Source organism: Larimichthys crocea, unplaced genomic scaffold (genome assembly GCF_000972845.2).
Source record: "Larimichthys crocea isolate SSNF unplaced genomic scaffold, L_crocea_2.0 scaffold319, whole genome shotgun sequence".
Taxonomy (NCBI): Eukaryota; Metazoa; Chordata; class Actinopteri; family Sciaenidae; genus Larimichthys; species Larimichthys crocea.
Window position 1 is genome coordinate 148,043 of NW_020854203.1, and position 21,217 is coordinate 169,259.

Genomic DNA, 21,217 nt, shown 5'->3' on the forward strand with positions numbered 1-21,217 from the left:
GCTTGAATGAGACTGTAATCACAGGGTCTGTTCCAAAAACCTAACCGGCACAGTGGCCATCTGTACCAGTTGGTCGTGGTTTCCACTCCATTTCAATTCACCACACAAAGCACATGCTGCTTATGCTGTGCTGAATCAATAGATCTGTGCAGCAGGTAAATAAAATACCATGTTTTATCAAGAGCATCATAAACAATCTAAGAACACATACTTCACAAAGCTTGTTGTGCCTGAAGCCAAAATGTACGGTACTACTCAGCCAATCTTTAAAAGTTGTGAAAAGATTAAATTAAACTTAACTACACTACTGCTGCTATTTGATTATCAGCTGACAGAGGAAGTCATACTCGCTGACTCACGCAGCATTCAATGAGTTTCTTTGTCCTTTTTCATAAGGTGACACACCGTCCCACCCAAATGGAGCGCAGCCAGGGCGATGAAGAGTTGCAGTTGACAGTAAACTCATTAATCATGGAGAAATTACATGATTTTTTTACTTTTTTAGATGTTTCCAGAAATTGCGACATGGCCAAGCAGTTAGAGCAGTGGATCAGGTGACTCCTAGGACAGCCGAGAGCTAATGATTCTGATGTAAAGTGTGCAATTGAGCACAACTTATTTAAAAGGTCATGAGTCTGGGGTGTCCTTTGGCTCAGTTGGTGGAGCGTCTGTCCCATGCACAGGGGCTCAGTCCTTGCCGCGGCGGCCCAGTGTTCAAATCCGACCTGCATGTCATTCTCCATCTCTCTCTCCCCACATTCCTGTCACTCTTTAAGCTGTCTCTGTCACGAAGCTTAAAAACGGGCAAAAAAAAAAGGTAACAGTAATCTTAAGGAAGCCTTTTTGGTAGTACCTTAAGTTACTTTAATATGTGTTGCTAAAGACAACTCAAAGGCATTTAAATGGGCAGCAAAACACTGAATTTTCAGTACATTTCTATGCACACTAATATCCCTATCCTCACTCACTAATATATATTTGAGAAACCTGAATATGTCCTCCGGTTTACCCTGTGGCATGTAAACACATTGTCTAGGTTTCTGCCATGTGAGCACAGGCATCTTTGACTTATATCATGTAGCAGTGAGTCGGTAAAACAAAAATATGATGACAAATGATGAAATGATGATCTACACGCTGAAGTGAAAATGACAGTGTAACACTCTGGTAATTTGAAGGATGCATTTTATTGCTTGTCACTCGTGTCTTCCATCACAATAAGACAGGAAAGAAAATAGTTGAGTGGTAAATGCAACAGTGTCCCGACACTGGGTTCATCCCTCAGTTGCTGAGGGAACTCACTTGGTACTGAAATGACAGAGAGGCCAAATGTGGGGGAGTCAAAGCCATGCCTGCACTGACTCAGATGACCAGAGCAGAGTACACAGCTTATTCTGTGAATGTCATATCACTCATATGGTCTGTAATAGAAAACCACTGAATTAATTGAGGTATGTATGTATATATGTATGTATGTATGTAAGAAAAAGAAGAGAAAGAAGAAGTGAGATAAATAAAAAGTAAGATCCACAGAGTATTTCAGGAGGTGCCGGCGTGTAGGCTGGGATGTTATCGGGTCTGAGATGTGGGCAGTAGATATACGGTGAACAAGTTATTTTCCAATCAATCTGTCACTGACCACTGTGCTTTGACACATTTATCTGTGAACTCTAGAGGCAGTGGACCACAAAGTAAAAAAGAGTTAGGAGCGGAGAAGTATAAACACACTGAAGAGCAACACAAACTAATATGCCCACTTTAAGTGTGGAGATACTGCTTTTTTCTTTTTTTTTCAATGTGGGGCCGCGTATTGAACCTAAATAGACCTTTTTCACAGCAGCCATTTTGACATGAAATAGTAGGTAAACACAGGTGTTACCAATGATATTAAGGTTCCATTCCATTCAGATCAAACAGAGTTTTAAAAATAAAATACTTGCTTGTGCTTCAGCCCATAAACTTTGTCTTTACCCGCTGCCATTTTCTCATGAGAGTCCAATCATACGCAACTCTCAACAGAGAGTCTCTGGCTCTCTCCTTTGCTACTTCTATCATTAGCCCTGGAAAAAAACAAACAATGTGTCTAATTCCTTTATGATATACCCAATCGGCAAATCAAGCAATCCCTAATCAATTGCTCTTTATTGTTTTGTTTTTTTTAAATGTGGGGCCAGGTGTTGAACCTCATTAGGCCTTATTCACAGCAGCCATTTTGACATGAAATAGACCCAACCTTAATTAACTAAGGTTCAGTTCCATTCAGGTCAACCAGAGTCAGGGTGTTGCTGTGGCTCACTGAAAAGTCTGCTGCACTAAATGGATTGGAACCTTAAATATAGTTGGGGAAAATATATTTTGGCGTTATCTTGACTAAAACAACCAGATTTCATTCAAGTACACTTGAATATCTAAATATTCCTCAATCACATGCGCACTACAGGGCAACATCCCCTACATGCACAGATGATTTCTACAACCTTGGACCACACTTTTGACCATTGAAGCCACACAAGGGACTACATAAAGTGAATTAAGTTTTGATAATATTATGGGGTAAATGAAGAGCGTTGTATAGTCCGAAAGATAAATGTAAACGTTTTCCAGAATTTACAACATGTTTTATCTAATGAAATATTTAGCGTCAGTCCATCTTAGTGACCTTCAGGGCTTCAAAAACATTTTCTCTATCATGTTGGGCAAGTTACTCAAAAAAAGTAACTAGTTACAGTCACCGAATTAAAAAGTTGTCTGACAGCAAGGTTAAGCATGGAAAATATTTCTAATAGGTGTACACTTAAACAGATAGTGATTTTTTTTTAAAATTATATGTGGAAAAATATATTTTTCTGCTGACCCTGTCCACAGCAGTGCATAGCTCTACTTCTCTACTGCAGCTATAAGTACAGCTACAACCTCACTTTAAAAACACCACAACTATTCTGAGGCATTCTACATATTCATTTCATGTTTTAACCAGTTTTTATTGTTAATGGCTGAACTGGTTGTAATGTAGCTCAAAGAACGGATGCATGAATCCATGAATTCTCAGTTGCCAATGACTGTGAAGGACAAAAAATGAATTTAGCATAAACAGTTAATTGCAGAAAGAATTAAATATTTGAATAAATATTATTTTTATATTCGGTTAGGATATTATCAGCTAAATTCAAACTCTGAGATAATTTTATGATTCTGTAATGTCATTTTAAATCAGAATAAGACACAAACAGAGGCAGTTTCTGTACAAATGCCCAAGAACTGTGCAACTACAAAATTATGAAATATAACAATATCTGAACTTTGAACTTTTTTTTTTTTTTTTGCTTTAATTTTTTATTTTTTTTGCTGTGCTTTTGCGTCTTTGGATGCAGGGGAAACCAGAGCACCTGGAGAAAACCCGAAGAACTCGATGTTACTTTAGTTCTCCCTCCTCCTCTTCCACCTCTCTGGTTTCCTCAACCCCAGAAAGTGACGGGTCCTCTTCCAGACAGAAGGTGGTTCTGCTGTCCTGTCTGGAAGATTTCCCCAAGTGCCTCTCTGGGATTCGAGGGCCGGTGGTTGCAGGACTGATGGTTGCCTGCTGCTCGCATTGCTTGTCCTCAGCGGCTTCAGCCTCCTTTGGTGGTTGGTTGTCATTACTGTCTTTGATTTTTTGGAGAGCCTCTCTCTCAGCCTTGAGCTCAGTGGATAGCTTCAGGTTGAGTGAGATCTGAACACTGAGCTGAGTTTTTAGCTCATCTAGCTCTCTCCCAAAAATCTTCTCGCTCTCGAGGGCATTTTGCTGCAGGACCGTGATCTCCTCTGCCATCTGTTGACGGATGGCTTCCTGCTCAACCCTCACGTTTTGGATCATACGCAAGCCCTCTGACACTGAGACTGCATGAGACTTGACTTCCGTTTTAAGCTTACACTGGAGGGTGTCGGCCTGCTGTCTGGCCGTGATGACTTCGGCTTCATACTTCTGGGTAGTCTCGTGCATCTTGTCTAGTTCTTGCTCTAGAATCATGTTCTTTTCCTTTTCAGCTTCAATCTCGGCAGAAAACTTGTCCTGACTGAGCTTGTGTGCCTCTTGCAGCTCCTCATAACTTGTTTGCAGGAGTTTCTTCTGCTCAAGCTTCTTCTCAAGGTCAGACCTCAGGCTGTCAGCCTGCTGCTTGACCTTATGGAGTGACACACTCGCATTCTCCAGTTGTTCTTGGAGAGTCTTGTTCTTCTCTCTCTCTTCCTGGAGTGCATTGAAGGCTTCTTCGTAGTCAGATTGCACGAGATGCTTCTGCAAGATCTCATTATCAAGATCATGCTGAAGGTAAAAAGCCTGCTTTTTGATTTTGGGGACATCGTTTTCATACCTGGCATTGAGCACTTGGTACGAAATATAAAGCCGTTCCAGTTCCTCCTGGAGAAGCTTGTTCTTGTTCTTCTATGCCTGGAACTTTTCCTCATTAATGATGTGGGCCACCTGCAGCTCCTTGTAGTCCACTTGCAAGAGTTTCTTTTTCTTCCTCTTGGTATTGTCTCTGACTTGGTTGGCGATCTTTGCGGTGCTGAGAGTTTCTGGATTGGTGTATTTCTTCAGTCTCTCTAGCTCCTGCCTTGTCTCCTTTTCCTTGTTGATGAACTTCTCTTTTAAGGATTTTTGTCTCTTCAGCTGTGCTTTTGTTTCCTCCAACTCTTGGCAGCTGGTCTCACAAAAGCAGCCGCGTACGGTCTGCTCTTCATCGCTCCTCTGGTTACCTCTGGGGTTCCCCGGGCGCTGCATTTTCTTTCTTTGGCTGGTAGTCAGTCACAAAGTAATGTTTGTAGGTTGCAGTTGTAGATCTCTGACTAACAGTTGTATTCTGTATCCGTCGTCTCTTTGCAAATTGTCTTTTTTCGCTCTTTCTCACTGGGGTATCACGTTTTGAAAGGTCTGAAATGATCTGACTGACTGATGTGTTGTGGCCTTATATACAGTCCTGATGATGTCACAATGCAAGTGACTTTGATGTGTGGTTTAGCTCTGATCTATACAGCTCATTTGTCCTGCCTTTTTCTCTGATTTGTTTACATTCTAAGTCACATGGTGTTATTCAAATGTGAACACATGGTTGCACTGCCAATATGGCGGCATGAAACTAGATTTGACAATGGGTCTTTGTAAAAAACAAAAATAATACAGGCCACAACATTAATGTCGGACCCACCAAGGTCGATGGTCCAAGCGCAGTTGTTGAGCCACCATTTTTCTACAGCAGCCCAGAACAAACAACCCAAAGATGATCTAGAAATGGCCTTTTTATGTGAATTTCTGCTACTTCACTGCTGGGTGCCACTAAATCCTACACACTGGATTTTCTTTCACCCCTTAAAATCAAGAAGGTCTCATGACCCCCAGCGGTGGTCAGGAACCAGGCGAAGGCAACATGTAAACACTGTCTACTGTTTACAACAGCTGGGATCGTTTCATATCCAGGATGATAAAAATTCAAAAAATGTTTGTCCTTTATGTCACTCACTATTTTTTTTTTCTTTTGTCGCATGATTCTCTAAAAAAAATTATGCAAACTCTTTATCTGATTGGCTCTCGCCTCTGTAACAGCCGACGTGAACACAATCTCATTAACAGCGATTTATAATAATGTGTAAGTCTATTGATCGCACTAAAAGAAATCCTGTTTTCTCCTCACCCTCTCGTGACAAGGGAGGTCAAGGTTTAGGCTTGGTTACAGCGCTGCAGCCTGAAAGCTGGTAGGGAGTCAGCGTCCCACACAAGGTCGCTGCAGCAGGGTGAAAGGCTGCTGCAGGGCTTTACACCACCCTGCTGCCTGTAATCATCAGAATATGGTGATGGTGCCATAGTGATTTAAAAACGGCTTTTTATATGAAGACTGCAGCATGTAAACATTGACATAATACTAATGGGAAAAGTGCAGGTGGTCCAAAACTCCACTGGATTATTTTATTGGCTGCATTCCACTCAGCTTAATCGCTGGCTCGATGCCATACCTTACTGGGACTAGGGGTGAGAATCTTGGGGCACCTCACGATTCAATTACGATTACGATTCAGAGGCTACGATTCGATTCTAAAACGATTATTGATTCATTTTTAATTTATGTATATTCATGCACTTTTTCCACATTTCTTTTTGTCTCACTGAATGAGTATTCATCATTTGCAGTTGCAAGTGCATTTGCAATAAGAAACAAAGAGTTGAATTCATTTCCATTATATTTTATTAACCTTTATGGAAATATCCATTGGAATGGAAATGCATGAACATTTGAACTTTAGTGTACAGCTCAAGGTGCTTTTTGCTGCTTTTAGTGTTTCATATGTTAGTTACAAATAAAACAAAAGTGCTCTTAGGCTTAAATAAAGTACTACTTCAGTACCAACAGCTCAAAACAGTAAATAAAATACTCAAGTCTCTCATTTTGTATCAGCAACTTAACTGTACATTCAATCTTCAATAAAACAAATGGTAGCATTTTGTAGAAAAATATTGTTGTTTTTTTAATTCAGCGAAGCGTTACTTAATTCGCTTGGCCTTTTGCGATGTGGGTGGCAGCTTACCCAGAGCGTCCTCGATTGTTCTCTGGCTGCTAGTAGCAACAGCAGCCAGCTTTCCCACCTCCTCCGTCGGGTGGAATCGTGCTGTGTGACATCTCATGTTCGTTGTGTTGCCAAAGTATTTTATTTTAGCGCGACAAATCTTGCATACAACATAGCTTTTGTCCAGTTCATTTCCTCCATCAACGTTGTAGAATCCAAAATGATTCCACATGTCTGCTTTTAAATGGTTAGGAGCAGGTCGGTTTTCAAAGTTTCCAGAGGAATGGCTGCTGTGAGAAAGGTCCATTTTTTTTTGGTTCAGAGCAAACCAAAACCGCCATTAAATGTCTGTTCAGATTTGTAATCTTGTTGACTTATTCTTTAACCATATAGTTCTTCATGCATTGATTCACTTTTTTTTAAATGCACATATGTGTTCAAGGCTAGTTCTCATAGTAAGGAACTGATTTTATAAAGTTATGATATCAGTATTGAAACCTGGGTGCAATGTCAACACTGGTATTGTTTACGGATACACCGAAATGAACATTTTCGGCCAAAATCGAAACCAAATAAAAATGAAATGGTTGGCCGAATACTGAAACCGAAGCCGAATATGAAACGCGGTTGTTAAATTTTTCACTATTTTTTTTACTATTGCATAAATAGCCTAGAATAAATGTGTAGATATGTTTTTTCAAAGGTTAGGTTAGGTTAGGTTAGGTTAGGTTAGGTTTCTTTATTTGTCTCCACCAGGGAGAAATTTGTCTTAGAGATAGGGGAGGTTACAGCACCATAAAACACATATCAACATACCACAAACAGATACAGACGTAGCAACCTACAATAACCTACAGCATGACATGAAATAAAAAGATAAAAAGATAGGTATTCACAATACATATACCAGTAATATTCATCCTGCCATAAATATAGCTCAATCATACATCCCCTAAAAATTATCACACTCACAGCCACCAAACCATTTCCACACCAACACACATACACTAACTTTATAACCTTTATAAAAAGTTAAGAATCCGTCCAAAAACAACTACATTCATTTCTGGTTATTAATTAGCTTAGTAGATAAGGGAATAAAAGACTACTTAAAGCAATTGTGCTTGCACAGGGGAAGCCTGTATCTCTTCCTGGACTTAAGAAGGACATATTCTCCATTCAGCACATGTGAAATGTCTGATGAAATGGCGTTTGCATGTCTGATAGTTGCCTGCTCAAAAAGATCCTGTGGGTTAAGGGGGGGCATCACACCCATAATCTTACCTTTGACTAGGCTCGAAATCTTGTCTCTAGATTTTACTGTGAGATTGCCAAACCAGCAGGTAATACCTTAATGAAGAACTGACTCAGTCGTTGCTCTGTAAAAGATGAGCATAATGTTTTTGCAGACTCCAAAAACTCTGAGTTTGCGCAAAAAATGAAGGCGCTGGTGGATTCTAGCGCAGACATTGGCCACCTGAGTGCGCCAACTAAGGTCACTGTCTACCTGTACTCCCAGATACTTAAAACTTTTCAAAGAAAGTAAATGTTTATTTAATATCCTTCAAATATTCCAGTAGAATTTCCAGTTAGTATAATTATTATTTCATTTATATTGTTAGAAAGCCCATGTTGTTTTAATCACTGTTCATTTTTTCTTGAAAGAAATATTTAGTTTTATTGTATTTCCGGTGAATTTCCATTTTTCTCACGTTCATGAACGCATCATAGTCATTCCGACGGTCATGAACGCACCTCGCATGTGTAAGACGCCGTAATGTAGAGAGAAGTATATAGCTTCGCTCAAGAGCAGTGTATGATGTATTTCTTTCCTGTGTTTTTCCTATATCCTGCATCGTGGGTTTATTGTGTGTGAATGAGAAAAGAATCAGCAACCCTGGACAGATCACTGCGCACGTTGTTTCATTGCATCAATTGCGTCACGCCACTATTCGGCCACTTCACCGAAAGCCGAAATGCACTTTTGGGCCATTTTCGGCCGAAAATTTTCGGTGGCCGAATTTTCGGTGCACCCCTAGTATTGTTTCTTATTTAAATGTAATTGTCACTCACACACAGGAGAATTTTCAACATGGTGATGATGATGGTTTGACAGTGACAATGATGGATGCCAGAAACGTGGCAGCTCTGCATTCAGCAGGGTGTCAGTAAGTCCCAAAACAGTCTTCTAAATCACATAAATGCTAGGTGCTAAATAATGTCTTAATACTGTTTTAAAAACTGTAGACACTTACCTAATGGGTAATATCTGCCATCCAAATTTATATTAAAAGTGTCGAAGTCAGCTTGATTTAAACATTCAGTCTTCTCTTTCCAGCAGCACTCACTTATGTTGAATAAGAAAGAGGACTTCAGCTGTAAATAGACAATCTGAATGCAAACACACTGAATATTTTTGTATACCATAAACGCAGAATTTGCCAGACATCGCTTCTTGTCCTCTCTCTGCTTTATCGTTTTCTGTCTCTCTGCCTCTTCTACTGTACTCCCTTTCTCCCTGCTGTGCTGTCTCAGACGGCTCTAAATGAATGGTGTCTTCACTGAGCTCATAGACAATCAGCCGTGTGCAGTCTCTGGCGGCTGGCTGTCTCAGTCAGACAGTTATGGAGGGGGAGGAAGGTTGTGAGGAGTCTGGTGGCATCAGGGGACTTCTCAAAGTACATCTGTCTCTAACAACTCAGTCTGTAGGTGTGCAAGTGAGACTGTACAGCAACTTGGACTTTCTCAAGGGCAGGTTGTTGATTGCATTCCCACAGATAATTAGCTCTTATTTTCATTTCTTCGCCTGTCATCATTGCTTCAGAACAAATGTAGCATTACGTTATGTCTTTGTGTTTATTTTTAACTTAAGCTCTTCCATTCCACCCCTTCCCTAACAAACTCATTTTTGTCCTCTTTTGGGGGGAAAGAAGGAATTTTAAGGAGGTAACATCAGATATATCAACAGGATGTACTATATAGACATGGTGTACATCATCTGAAAGCTGGGAACCTGAACTTTAATTTGAGACGTAGTTGAGCTTCATGTCAAGCTTTTCTAGTCAAACATTGTCTATTAGTTAGACGCCTATTTAAATATAATATATTAAGTTTAAAGTGAGTAAATTAGTAAGGAACAAGGGCTTAGAACATTGATAAAAGTATATGATGGCCAATCCATAAGTTGTTGCCATTTTACCATTTTTGGGGTCGATACCAAGCGGCAGTCTCCGTGGCTGTGAAGTGAAGCCAATGCATAAGTGCATAAAATGTCCAACTTCACAGCAGAAATAAACATGTTTCCAGCCTGGTACAAAAACTGTCCAAAATCCACAAAGGTAGTTAACAAACCCTTCAAAATACCACATTGAGACACTTGGACCTTGAAGAACACTAAAAAAAAAGTCCAGGTTACTGTAAGAGTTGCATTTTTTCGGATGGCGAGCACTTGTTTCCTGGAAATTGCTTTGAAACCCTCTTATAGTCAATATATGCTGGAAAGCCACATGTCCTTTGAATAAAATCTAGCTATAAAACTGAGCCCACCACAGCCTGTGAAACAGTAATGTCAGCCGAGGACGCCTGTGTCCCCACGGAGTGAATGCATAATAGATACACAGTGGTGGATCCAATACAGTGTAATATAAATAGGAGCACAATAAAAGAAGGGTTTACAGGGTTTCCACACACCATGAAAAACCTAACATATGATAATAGATTTTTTCAAGCCAAATAAGAGTCCTAGACAATGATGAAACTGATCAAAAAGTCCCGAAAAACATTTTTCATCATTTTCATTTCCATCATTTATTGAGAGTATCTTTTAAAGGTCGTTGCGGATGCACACAATACAGACTCAACCTGTGAGAGACTAAACTTCATTGCAGTAACTGAGAGCAGCTGAGCTGAGCAAACTAGATTTGCCACATCTGTCAGACTTTAATTAGCCAGATAAACTCGAAACACCTTGAGTGCCTGGTCTCAACATTAGCATTCACAAGCCTAATTATTATTATTATTTTACATGACACTTAAATAAGTCCCCATGTTGTGGACCCCACACTTGTAACAACATAATAATTCTTGATATTTGCCACTCAAAACAAAGTGCCGCACAGATGTTTCTGCCTATTATCACACCAATTTCTCACATTGTGTTTATTGCCGTTTTAGAGAGAATAAATAATGCTATTTCTCCTGCTTTGTCTGTTACAGGTTGATACATGGAGGTCAGTTTCTGAATGGTTTAGGCGGCCCAACCATAATGAGCGCTGGACCCTACCTCTCCACGACATGGTTCGCCCCCGACCAGAGAGCCACGGCAACGGCCGTGGCCTCACTCTTCTCCTACCTGGGAGGCGCTGCTTCATTTGTAGTGGGACCTCTGGTAGTTCCGCCCCCCAACGACACCTTGGCAGGAACCACGATGGTGGCGACATTTTCCAACAGTAACATCCGAGACAGGATCCAGCTGGTTTTGTATGCAGGTACTAAAGCGGGAACCACCGAGGGCACAGAGGATCGATAGCACATCATTTCAACATCATGTCAGCACTGTCAAGGGACACAAATACAATCAAGCGAGGGGATCCAAGAATTTTGCACTTACACCAAAAAAAAACAAAAAAAAAACTCAATTATAATCTTCATACCCACCACTCTGAAAAATACATTGCTGGGACTGTTATGCTTAACTGATTCAGAAAATTAAAAGCATGCTGAAAAGAGAAACAAGCATGCTGTAATAGATGATGCCTGCGGCTTTTGTTTTTAACCCAAGGAAGTATTTTTATTAATTTTCAAAGGACAAAACAGCTGCCCTCTGTATGGCAAAAGTTTTGGAGGTCATCAATAGAAAAAAGGATAGACACATGACTAGTGTATAAGTCTAATAGGCAATCATGTTTATTCCAGGGATGATTTCAGAGGACCTCTAGGTGACACACTGACATAAATGCCAAATTGTTGTTGACTGTCATGTCCATGAAAATAACATGTATTTGCATCTGTGCTCCAACAGAGTTAGCTGCAATTGCTACGCTATTTGCGGCAGTCCTGCTCTATTTCCCATCACGCCCACCGTTGCCTCCCAGCGTGGCTGCCGCAAGCCAGAGACTCAGTTACAGGAGCAGCATCTGCAGACTTCTTAGGTAAATCCACACATATGCTGACACACACACACACACACACACACACACATATACATACACAAGGTCATCTGAAAGACCAATACCACCTGACATCTTTTGTTGTTCTTCTCCAGCACATAATTCAGTATGCCTATCCTGATGTGTCCTTGATTCAACTCGTGTGCCGACGTATAAAGCAAATGAAACTTTAAGTGCTGCATTTGAAATGAGTTTCAGGTGCTGTTATGTTTTACGACATCGGACTCTAAGAGAGCAGTCAAGAGCATATTTCTGCATCACCTCTGATGCTCTCTACTCCACTGTTCCTACAAATCTATTAGGTCAGGTTTGGTTTCTTATTTGCTGATGCACTGCGCGTTTCTTGTCTTAGAAAGTTAAAGTGACAGAATCTTGAGCTGGAGAAGGATATGGAATCTTAATGAAGGGGTCTGCCACTCACCATCTGCCTGGGTTGTTATCAAAGACACCCCAGCCTTCCCTTAGGATTAATTACTAAGCTATAATATACTGGTCGCTGTTGAAAAAACCCACATCCTTACATCTGTACCATAAGGTCAGTCGTCAGTATACGATCTCTAAGCACCATTGACGCATAGGGTTAGAGAGAGGAATGGTATGTATGACAAGGTCCTGAATCCCAGTAGTGCAATACATTCATTGATGTTTCATCACCTTTGTCTTTCCCCAAGGCGTAAAAGAAGAGCTAAGACCAAATCTAGAGACTACGATTGATTCACGCTTCACTATAACCCTGCAACAACCCCATCACCCAACCCCGTTACACTCTCTATCAAGGCGATATATATCCTTCGGGCCATGAGGAAACCGCGTTGTCCTAGAAGCGAGTGCTGCACTTTTTTGACGACTAGTGGAGGAATGAAGCCTGTGGCAGTGGCAAGGGATTAAAGGCTGGAGAAGGGTGAGGGAAAAGCCAGGGGACGCCAGCTGGGGAGTGGGCCTAGCTTTGTTGGCTTGTGGTCCCCCACAGTAAGAAATTGCTTCACTGCAGTGCCATGCTTTCCACAGGCCTCTAACCGGCACAGAGAGGCTTAACTCCATGTAAGAGTGCCCTCAGATAGATGACAGGGACAGAGCTGATATCAACCTAATGCATAGTTTTGGACAGATGTACATACACGCAGAGACCAGCCAACTTAACTAGGCCATCCAGCTGAGAGGGCTTCTGTTCCACTTGTGATAGGCAGCCTTCCAGTGACCTGTTTGGGCGCCACGTTGCATTTCAGTCAAGCGGCATCGAGCCGCAGAATTCTGCTGAAGGGACTGAACATAGTGGCAAATGATATATTTGTATTTGTACTGACACAGGAGGTTAGACTAAATAATGTTAACATAATGTTAATGTCTTTTAAGAGTTTAATTTTAAAAGTTAATAATATCTGTCTTTCCCAGGTCACACCCACAGAGAATTATCTCCAGCTCTGCAGCTCCATGGAGCTTTTTAGCCTTGATTATTAGCATATTGTTTTGGTTTTTACAGCACTTTCATCTTTTAGTTAAGTTTCATTGCATATATCAGTTCTGTCCTTAGCAGTAGTAGGAAGCATATTACTAATGAAATGCCCTAATAAATTCACTGCAGTGTCTAACTTCAGAGTTACTGATTAGCAAGTCACATAAGCGGAACATCTAGGAGCTAAGGAGTCAGATATCTTTCCCAGGATTTAAATAATATTGGACTTAGAAATATGACTCAAAATTAATGTTTATGTTGCTCTGCAGCTAGTAGATGTAAGCGGTGTAGGTTTTTAGCATTCTGTGGAATGTCCACAAAAAAAAAAACAGTGATTGTAACTTAAATTACCACTGCACACTCTGCAACACAAATGAATAATACCAATGCAGATGCGTGATCCAACACCAGTGCTCTTTTTCCATAAATATTAATATCTATATAACTTACTTGGTGACACCAATTTGAATTTTTATGTAAGGTAACATGAGGCTAGAGGTAGCTGTGCGACTACCGACAGAGTTTGGTGAAGAAACTGCCTCTGCACCATGGATCAGTGCATCCATACAGTTTGTATTTGTATTGACTGACAAAATGTTATCATTTTGTGACCGGCCCCCACAGTGACAGCAGGTGGTAGTCGGCTTGTGGGTTAGTCAGCCTGATACCTATCCATTGATGTATCTCTTCATCCATTCAGCCTGTCAGGGTCTGAGCACTGGTTAATGATCTTCAGCTAGATGAGTGCTTCCAGCTGTTCACATCTGCTTCCACAGCAGCAGTCTAATTAGCAGCCTGAACGTCTCTGCACGTGGCACAAAGTTATCATTGTATTCTGATCACCAAACAGCCCAGAGCCTGAGTATTGATGATCCCTCCCTCCCCAGTCATGCTCACTTTAGCTTTGAGAGTTGTCATCTTGATGCATTGAACCCCAGCCGGGTCTGCCAAGGACAAATAGCACTTAGCTGATGACGCCGCCAGCGTTGAGACTTCTTCGGAAATATTTCATCACCAGCAGGAAAGGAAAGGGGCAGAAATATCCCCTCTGTTACTAAGTAGCTAGCGTTGGCTTGCTTACATTTGGTTATCTAAATAAGCTCCCGGGCAGGGAAAAAGGTGCATGGATATTGATTTCCCGCTGTTATGGCAAGGTTAATGAAAGGGGTGCTGGGAGAGGGTGCTCCATCACGGTGCTTTTATGACTGTCCCTCTATACTCTCCCCAAGGCCAAGTTGCTTCATTCTGCTTAGGACAAGACAGGCTTGCAGCAGGGAGACAAGTTGTATTTGTTTTTCTGCGAAGTCAAAGCATTCTGTAAATAAAAATGATTCACTGTCTGCGCCAGCGTCAGGAAAGGGAAAGGGTGTGCATGTTTATAGCAACAGTGCTTTCAGTGTACATGTTATGCGTCTTGGGACACATTCCGGCCCATAGTTTTCAAAGTCAGAGACTGAGGTGCGGATAGTATGTGTGGTTCCCATATACTTTGTGTGTGTGTGTGTGTGTGTGTGTGTGTCTATCTATCTATGTATATATATATATATATAATATATAATATAATACACACGTAAAAAAGATGATTTTGTTCAGGATGTTGCAGTATAATGAACAAGGCGGAGGAAGAATAAATGCAGCAGTTAAACAGTGTCCATAAACAAAGAAGAGGAGAGCAGGAAAACAAAACAATCTATGAATCTGCTGCCTGCCCTGCCAACCTTGCCTCATTTGTCAGGCGCCCGGTGATTCTAATCATATTGTTAGGGTTGAGGAGGTGGCACTGATTTAAATCAGCATGCCACCTCATTGGGCGAAGGTGATTAGCGTGGGTGTTCCGAGTGATTGTAATTGGGTTGCATATGATTGGAGAGGTGCCATATATCCCAAAGAGGTGGGCAATGTGTCTATACTGCATGTGCATACATAACTAGGCATGTGGAGGTTTATTTCCTTTCCCTCCCCCTGCTGTTGTTCACAGTACACCATGAGCTGATGAGATATTAGCAGACAGCTTGTATCAGACCGCACAGCACAATATCTGTAGCCTTAAGCTATTTATCACAGCTGGGAGATGGTGGTGCTTGTTTTTATCTCTCATTTGTACATTTTGGTTTCAGTTGATATTTTGATGAGTAGCCGTAAGTTGACATTTCACTTAGCCTGTGCTGGGAAGATAAACATGTTTATCTACTGGACAGAACACTTGGTTCACGGTTTTGATAATCAATAACCTCATTTATCAAAGAAGAATGCCTAACATCGCCTGGTTTAAGCTCCTCAAATGCGAGCTTATGCTGCCTTTAACTTTGTAACATGATTGTAAATTTAATAGCCTTTGGTTTTAAAATTATTAAACAAGGAATTTCATCTGTCTACAAAACTGACTAATTTACTATTTTATAACATTTTATAGACTAAATGTCAACTGTCTAAAAATAATCAATAGACAAATCTATAATAAAAATAAATGTACTGAACGCAGAAAAGAGCAAAAAAAAAAGAGCTGTTAAACTGGAATATGGCTTTTCATCTGAGATCGAAAGTGAACAACTTCTGCACTGAAATTATTGAGAAATAAACCATTTTTCTCACTTTGAATATGGCTGATACTGGAGGAGGTACCAAGTTCAGCTTCCCAGTGTTAGCAGAAGGAGTCATTTCCATTCCCTTTGATTCTTTTAAATCAAAGCGATTTGATTTAAAAGAAGTTGATTAGTTATTGATGAAGTCAGAGAGAAATTAATCCATTTCTTCTTTTAGCAGATCAGCAAAATTTACGTTCACACTCTATATCATACTGTTAAACAATATTTCGCTATACTGGACTGTGTGAAGCAGTATTTTAAATAAACTTAATAATCCATAGCTTCAGACTGTATAGTCAGTTTTAGTTTGGACACACTTCTCATTAAACCTTTATTTTTATTACTTTCAAAGATGTAGACATTAAAACTGAAATAACACATATTTACATGGTAAAAAATAGTGTAAACAAAACAGTCTTGTTAAAAATATTTTTCTTCAGAAGTCGAAGTTGCTCCTAAGTACTCAACTTTTTTGCTTCGATGAGAGCTTTGCACGCTCTATGTATTCTCTCAATCAGCTTCATGAGGTCATCACCTGTAATGATTTTCCAACAGTCTTGAGGAGTTCTCAGAGGTGCTGAGCACTTGTTGGCTGTTTTGCCTTGAGTCACTCATCCTACAATATCTAAACTGGGTTTAGGTCAGGTGATTGTAGAGGTCAGGTTACCTGTTGCAGCACTTCATCACTGTACTTCTTGGTCAAATAGCCCTTACATAGTCCTGAGGTGTGTTTGGGGTCATTGACATGTTAGAGTCCCACTAATCACAAATCACATATGGTGGTATGTCCCTGCAGAATGCTATGGTAGCCATGCTGTCCTTAAACTTTGGCCTTAAATTTTGAACAAATTGCCAACAGTATCACCAGCAAAGCACCCCATACATAATCACACCTCCTCCTCCATGTTTCAAGTTGGGAACCACACATGCAGATACCAACCATTGTCCTTCTCTGTGGCTCACAAAGACACGCCAGTTGGAGCCAAAAATCTCATCGGACCAAAATACAGATTTCAACTCGTCTAATGTCCATTCTTTGTGTTTCTCCAAGCAGTTCTCTCCTTCTTGTTTTTCTTCCTCAGTATTAGTTTCTTTGCAGCAATTCGACCATGAAGATCCTTATTCACACAAGTCTGCTCTCAACAATTGATGTTGAAATTTATCTGCTACTTGAACTCTGTGAAGAATTTATGTAGGCTCTAATCTGAGGTGCCATTAATTGGTGATTTCTGAGGTTGATTTCTGGTTGGTTGCAATGAATTTACCCTCTGAGGTTAATCTTGGATTTCCTTTTCTGGCGCGGTCCTCATGAGAGTCATGAAACTTTACTGACTGACTGACCGTCATGTATTAAATTGTCAAACTGTTGGTTCTCCTTACTTAGTTGAGTGGTTCTTGCCATAACGTGGATTACTACAGTAGTCGTCACAACTACAGTAGTCAACTAGAAAATTCCAAGATACCAAAGAACAAGAAATTCCACTAATTAACTTTTGGCGAGGCACACCTGTTAACTGAAAACCAGGTTCTCTGTGAATACCTCATGAAAGGTGACTGAGAGAATGCCAAGAGTCTGCAAAGCTGTCATAAAAGAAAAGGTGGCTACTTTATAGAATCTAAAATATAAATCATATTTAGCTTTGTTTACAGTACTTTTAACCACATAATTCCATATGTTTTATTTCATAGTTCTGATGTCTTCAGTGTTAAATGAATTAAAAAATAATGTGGACTAGTAAAAAGATTTGTAAGGTTTGTTGCTGATGGCAGTCCTCCAAACAGAAGGGGTAGGACACATTCTATTATGCTGCTTGCACTGTTTCATTCCAGGCCAGTGCTGTCAGGATGTACGATGTACTTATCCAGTTAGTAAGATTTTGTTGTCAGATTATGACTATGTAACCCTTAATGACTCGGTGGGGTGTCCTCTGGATTAGAATCAACTTCGGAACTTCACATGTTCTTGCAGTCACATCTAGTGTAGCAGTAGATGTGAAAATACTGGATGTTGGAATGTTTTGAATGGCGGAAAACAGGATATATTTGGATGGCTCATCAAATTCATATAGAGATCTGCCCATTTAGTTATTGATTTGAGAAAACTGCCGCACGTAATGATTGATATGCTGTGAGCTTTGTACTAGTCCCCATGAAAATTGATTTTGTCATTTGAGAGGTAAAGATCTTTACCCTGAGAACAGCGATAGGGCCAGCTCTAAGAAATCAACAGACACTTTCTAAAGAACATAGATAAGTGGATGTAGTATATAAATAAACCAGAGGGTAACAAAAGAACAACCCATTGACTTTTCACAGAACTTTATGTTCAGCATATTGTTTAGGACATCAGGACACATTATGCATCTCTTCTTGCATACCAACACCGGGGTTAAAGAGCTCATTCATATTTATATTTTGGGAGGCACAGCACACAAAAAAATTGCTTTTTAGTCTTTTCTTGGGGGGGGTGTAAGTTTAAATGTGTAATGTGTTTTCATCCCCTCTAGTAACGTGCGGTTCCTGATGATAGCACTGGCCTACGCTGTCCCCACGGGAGTGATTGCTGGCTGGTCGGGGGTCCTCGACATGGTTCTTACACCAGCCAAAGTCAGCCAGGTAGGCAGCAAACACACACACACTCATCCCACCATTAATCTTGTTAATGTATTAGATGCTGTAAACCAATGTCAGTAATAACACACAGAATGTAGCAGTGTCTATGTGCAGACATTTGATCAAAAACGGTTTCTGTAGGACCAAAGACCATTCCATCAAAATGATACTGTCAGTGCTGCTACTTTGTAAAAAATGTGCACGTAAGGTCAGAACTTATTCTGCCATAACTCTGGTTTTCAGCTTGGTTACCCTTTAGGTGAGACAGTATATATTATGCGCTGCAACCTAGGATGAATAGAGGCTCATCTTGTATGTCTGCATAAAAACGAAGCAGCATGAGTATCTCGTCAGTCCATTTGCCAAGTTTGATTTTCTCATTTTAAAAAACCTCCACTGTGCCAGCAATTTGCAAAGCTTTTCACAAGTGTATTCCAGTCAGATGAACAATGCGATGAATAGCTGATGTCTCATGGTTGGATCTTTCAGAAACTTGTAGAGAATCAGAAAGTAGGGTCTGTTATTGCCCAGGCACTGCCTCATTTATGTGAATGCACCCGAAGTACACATCACATTTTAAAGCAACATTTAGATGCTACACTGACTTGTAATCAGGTGAATGGTGTCTCTGCCACCCTGCTCACCATACATTTGTTCTCACACTATGAAGTACATAACACTTTATGGCACATGGTCACACACCACCAACAATTTTTGGTGAAATTGGATAAGATTTTATGGAGAAAATGTTTTCTGGTTTTCTGTTCCCTGATGTACAGAAAGCTTTACTACCGTATTTTCACGACTATAAGGCGCATACAAACGTCTTAGATTTTTTCCAAAATGTGCGGTGCGCCCTATAGTGCAGTGCGCCCTATGTGTGTTGTTAAACCTGTGTTGAGAACGTTGAAATGAAAAGTGCTGGATGGATGAAGAGATGATGAAAGAGTGGCTGAGGCAGGTGTATGTAAGGCGACCAGGTGGTTTTTTCCACGCATCACCATCGCTGTTGATCTGTGACTCTATGCGTGCCCATCTCACAGCCGATGTGAAAAAAGAAGTGAAACAAATGAACGCTGCACTTGCTGTTATTCCGGGAGGTCTGACAAAGCTCCAACCGCTGGACATCGGTGTGAACCGGCCGTTCAAAGTAAGGCTGCGAGCGGCGTGGGAGCGATGGATGACCGATGGAGACCACAGTTTCACAGAGAGTGGCAGGCAGCGCCGGGCAAGTTACGCCACAGTTTGCGGATGGATTGTAGATGCGTGGGCGAACGTGTCTACTGGCACTGTTGTTCGAGCTTTCGCAAAAGCCGGCATCATTCCCGAGGGGCCGCACGGCACGGAAAGTGACTCTGACAGCGAAGAAAGTGGAACTGGCATATTTGATTTAACGCAGCTGTTTAACTCAGAAACGGAGGATGAGGACTTCGATGAGTTTGATTAATGACGATTACCGGTAATGTGCTAATAAAATGTTAGTACTTTGTAATAAAGACTTAAATAAAGCACAATCAAACTCAGTTTTGCTCCCGCTCTATTTTTAAATACGCACACTTGTATGCTTGTGTGTGTGTTGTTGTAAGGCGGTGCGCCATGTGTGTGTGTAGACTGCGCCTTTTCGTACGGTGCGCCCTATGTGTGTGTTAAATACAGTAATGGCACACATAACTGAGACTGCGCCTTTTCGTACGGTGCGCCTTATGGTCGTGAAAATACGGTAGTTGCTAAAGTAAGTAAGGTAACCAAGATTGCTAGCTCAGTCCATGTTGCCCACGGGCAGCAAAAGTACAGATACTTTACCACTTTTTCTATACCACATTTAAAATTAATCTTATTTCGTGTGGTGGGGACTTTATTCTTTTGTCATATCAAAGAGATATCAAATATTGTTTTTTAACAGTAGTGTTGTATCAAAGTTTAAAATTATTATATCATGACAACCTTTTGGGGGAGTGTTACTGCTAGCAAAGGAGCTTCAGGCCACCAAGAGTTTTTCAGGTCTGGTCTGCGGGGGAGCAAGTAGGTAATGCTAAGAAGGAGCACAGCCAGTGTCGTGCCAGATCTGGAGCTGTAAGAATGGGCATGAAACTGGGCTCAGCAGCCTCTGCGGAAATGGCAGAGGCTAAGAGACCCAAGAGAATGTTGACAGCTAAGAAGAGAAAAGAAAGAGACTGTGCAAGAGGCCACTGATACTAAATCTGCAGCTGTCTACTAGTCATTGGTGAGCACAAGACAGATGCTGAGCTGCAGCGTTTAAGATGGTTTTCACCTTGGAAGGTATCAAAGTATTTAAAGGAATCAAACGCAGTCTTGGCTCAGACTACCTACTGCATTGTCTCATTAATTTGTTAGCATTAATATTGTGATTGGATGTAAAACCTACTGCTTCAAATTCAACCAATAATTTGGATCATTTCTAATTTGACGTTTTTTTGTTTCTGTTTATGTCACCATCCCCATATCCCTTCACACAATCTTCTATAACAAACTTACCATGTTTGAAGATCGGATATCTTCTCCCAGATCCGCAGCAAATTACCAGCATTGTCACCACCTGTAGTTTACCTGAAAAAGCTACTGTTGCTCGGGTAGCATGTGATGAAGCTTGACAGTGCGACTCAGGATATATATCAGGGTAAAAACTGGGCTTGTTTTAGTTTACTTATCCTCTGGTCTTGATCATGATTGATTTGGTTTATGTGGTCTTGACTATAAAACTGCAGGGCTGGGCTTCTTGCTGTTGGACTAGTAAGTAATATTAGCTGGCTGCTATGTCTTGTGTTGTTGCACTTGCTTGATGTTTGGCTGTTGCCAAGTCGTTGACTCACTAGTTTTCATTCATAAGTAATAGAGTCGTAACA

General features: G+C 40.7%; 1 protein-coding gene across 1 annotated transcript in view; it reads left to right on the forward strand.

Annotated features, from left to right (window-relative positions):
- The window catches only part of slc49a4 (solute carrier family 49 member 4), a 59,193-nt gene that overhangs the window by 10,873 nt on the left and 27,103 nt on the right, over positions 1–21,217 (forward strand). The window contains exons 3-5 of the mRNA XM_019252955.2: positions 10,750–11,021; positions 11,555–11,684; positions 18,248–18,356. Of these exons, the coding sequence (XP_019108500.2) occupies positions 10,750–11,021; positions 11,555–11,684; positions 18,248–18,356 (511 nt within the window). The remainder of the gene's footprint in view (positions 1–10,749; positions 11,022–11,554; positions 11,685–18,247; positions 18,357–21,217) is intronic.